This window comes from Penaeus monodon, chromosome 27 (assembly GCF_015228065.2).
Source record: "Penaeus monodon isolate SGIC_2016 chromosome 27, NSTDA_Pmon_1, whole genome shotgun sequence".
Classification (NCBI taxonomy): domain Eukaryota; kingdom Metazoa; phylum Arthropoda; class Malacostraca; order Decapoda; family Penaeidae; genus Penaeus; species Penaeus monodon.
In genome coordinates, this window is record NC_051412.1 from 24,845,023 (window position 1) to 24,846,437 (window position 1,415).

The window sequence follows — 1,415 nt, forward strand, 5'->3', positions numbered from 1 at the left end:
GCGATGCAGGTGACCAGAATTCCTGTCTCTGTGCTGGACCACAGTTGATGTTAAGAAGGGCATTCAATTGGTGAATCTAGAATTTACGAATTTAAAAATCTTTTATTATGAGAATCTGTGTTCTATATTGTTATACTATTGTTATTCATTATTGAAATATTAGTACTATTGACATAAGTATTGTGAAGCATCACCATTAGGAATATCATTCACCTGACTATTTTGAACTTTGTCTCTTATACTGTGTTATGTAGTATTCAGTGATCTGTTTCAAATAATGTTTAAATGGTTGTGAGCTCAGAACTGTGTTATATCACTGTAGATATATTTGTGTATTATGCAGAAAGGTGTAATGATGTTTTCAAGAAACATTGTTAAATTAGAAAGCATGTGAAATACTAGTGGAAAGCATATGATGTGTTGATCTAATACTCATAAACAACCCATGTACTGTGTATTAAGGAATTTTGTCATATGTACTATGGTCAATTTATAGTATTGATACCCAGTTTTAAGCCATCTTACTTTGCAAAATCTCTTTCAATTTTTGTACACCAGTGTCACCTTTGGCCATGTGTTAGAATCATGCAAATGTTTATTAAAAATTATGAGTATTGTTGCCTGCCTTTTATTTTTTTTTGAATCCTAACATTAGTTTTGAAGAGAAAAGACACTGATAGATCTATGATTAAACAAGGAACCAGCCTTTTATGTATTTGACTGAGGCTCTTGTTCCCGATCTGTATAACAGTGGAGCAGGTTTATGAGCACAATATATTATTAAATAATGTGAAATTGGATAACTTTTACATGAAAGAAATCAGTCTTCACCACTGGTTGCATTATTGGTTACACATGGAATCACTGTCAGTACATATAATTTAATTATATAATATTAGGCTAATATACAAGGGAACATGAAGAACTGTCCTGTTAATCCTCTTTGTAGGCACATCACCATTTCTTGTAGTAGTGTTAACCTTGAGAAATATTTATGAGCTACTGCATTTCTGTTTTAATGAATATTTTCAGACATAGGAGAAGTTAAAGAATTATATTAGCAGCATTATAAAGATCCTTTGTTATTATCGGAGTAAGCATACATCCTATTATGTATGTAATAGAATGCATGAATTACTACCAGACTCCATCATTGTGGGAATGATGATAACATTAATTAAAATGACAGTGATAAAGATCTTGATCAGAATATGTAACTTATAAGTAACCCAAACCTAGAGAGAAAAAAATAATGAATGAATAAAGTAATATATCAACCTAATCTTTGTGACCTGAAGACTGGAAGTTACACCTTGTCTTTTTTTTTTTCAGCAATTTTGTGTTTTTCTCTAGATATCCTTTTAACTCTTTCCAACTAAGGAGTTTATGAGTCACACTCAATACAGTATCTTTTA

The 1,415-nt window shown here is 31.0% G+C and overlaps 1 protein-coding gene across 1 annotated transcript in view; it reads left to right on the forward strand.

Annotated features, from left to right (window-relative positions):
• The first annotated feature begins 607 nt into the window (after window positions 1–607).
• Window positions 608–1,415, forward strand: part of LOC119590461 — a 17,206-nt gene continuing 16,398 nt past the window's right edge. The window contains exons 1-2 of the mRNA XM_037939119.1: window positions 608–611; window positions 752–870. Coding sequence (XP_037795047.1) covers window positions 608–611; window positions 752–870 — 123 coding nt within the window. The remainder of the gene's footprint in view (window positions 612–751; window positions 871–1,415) is intronic.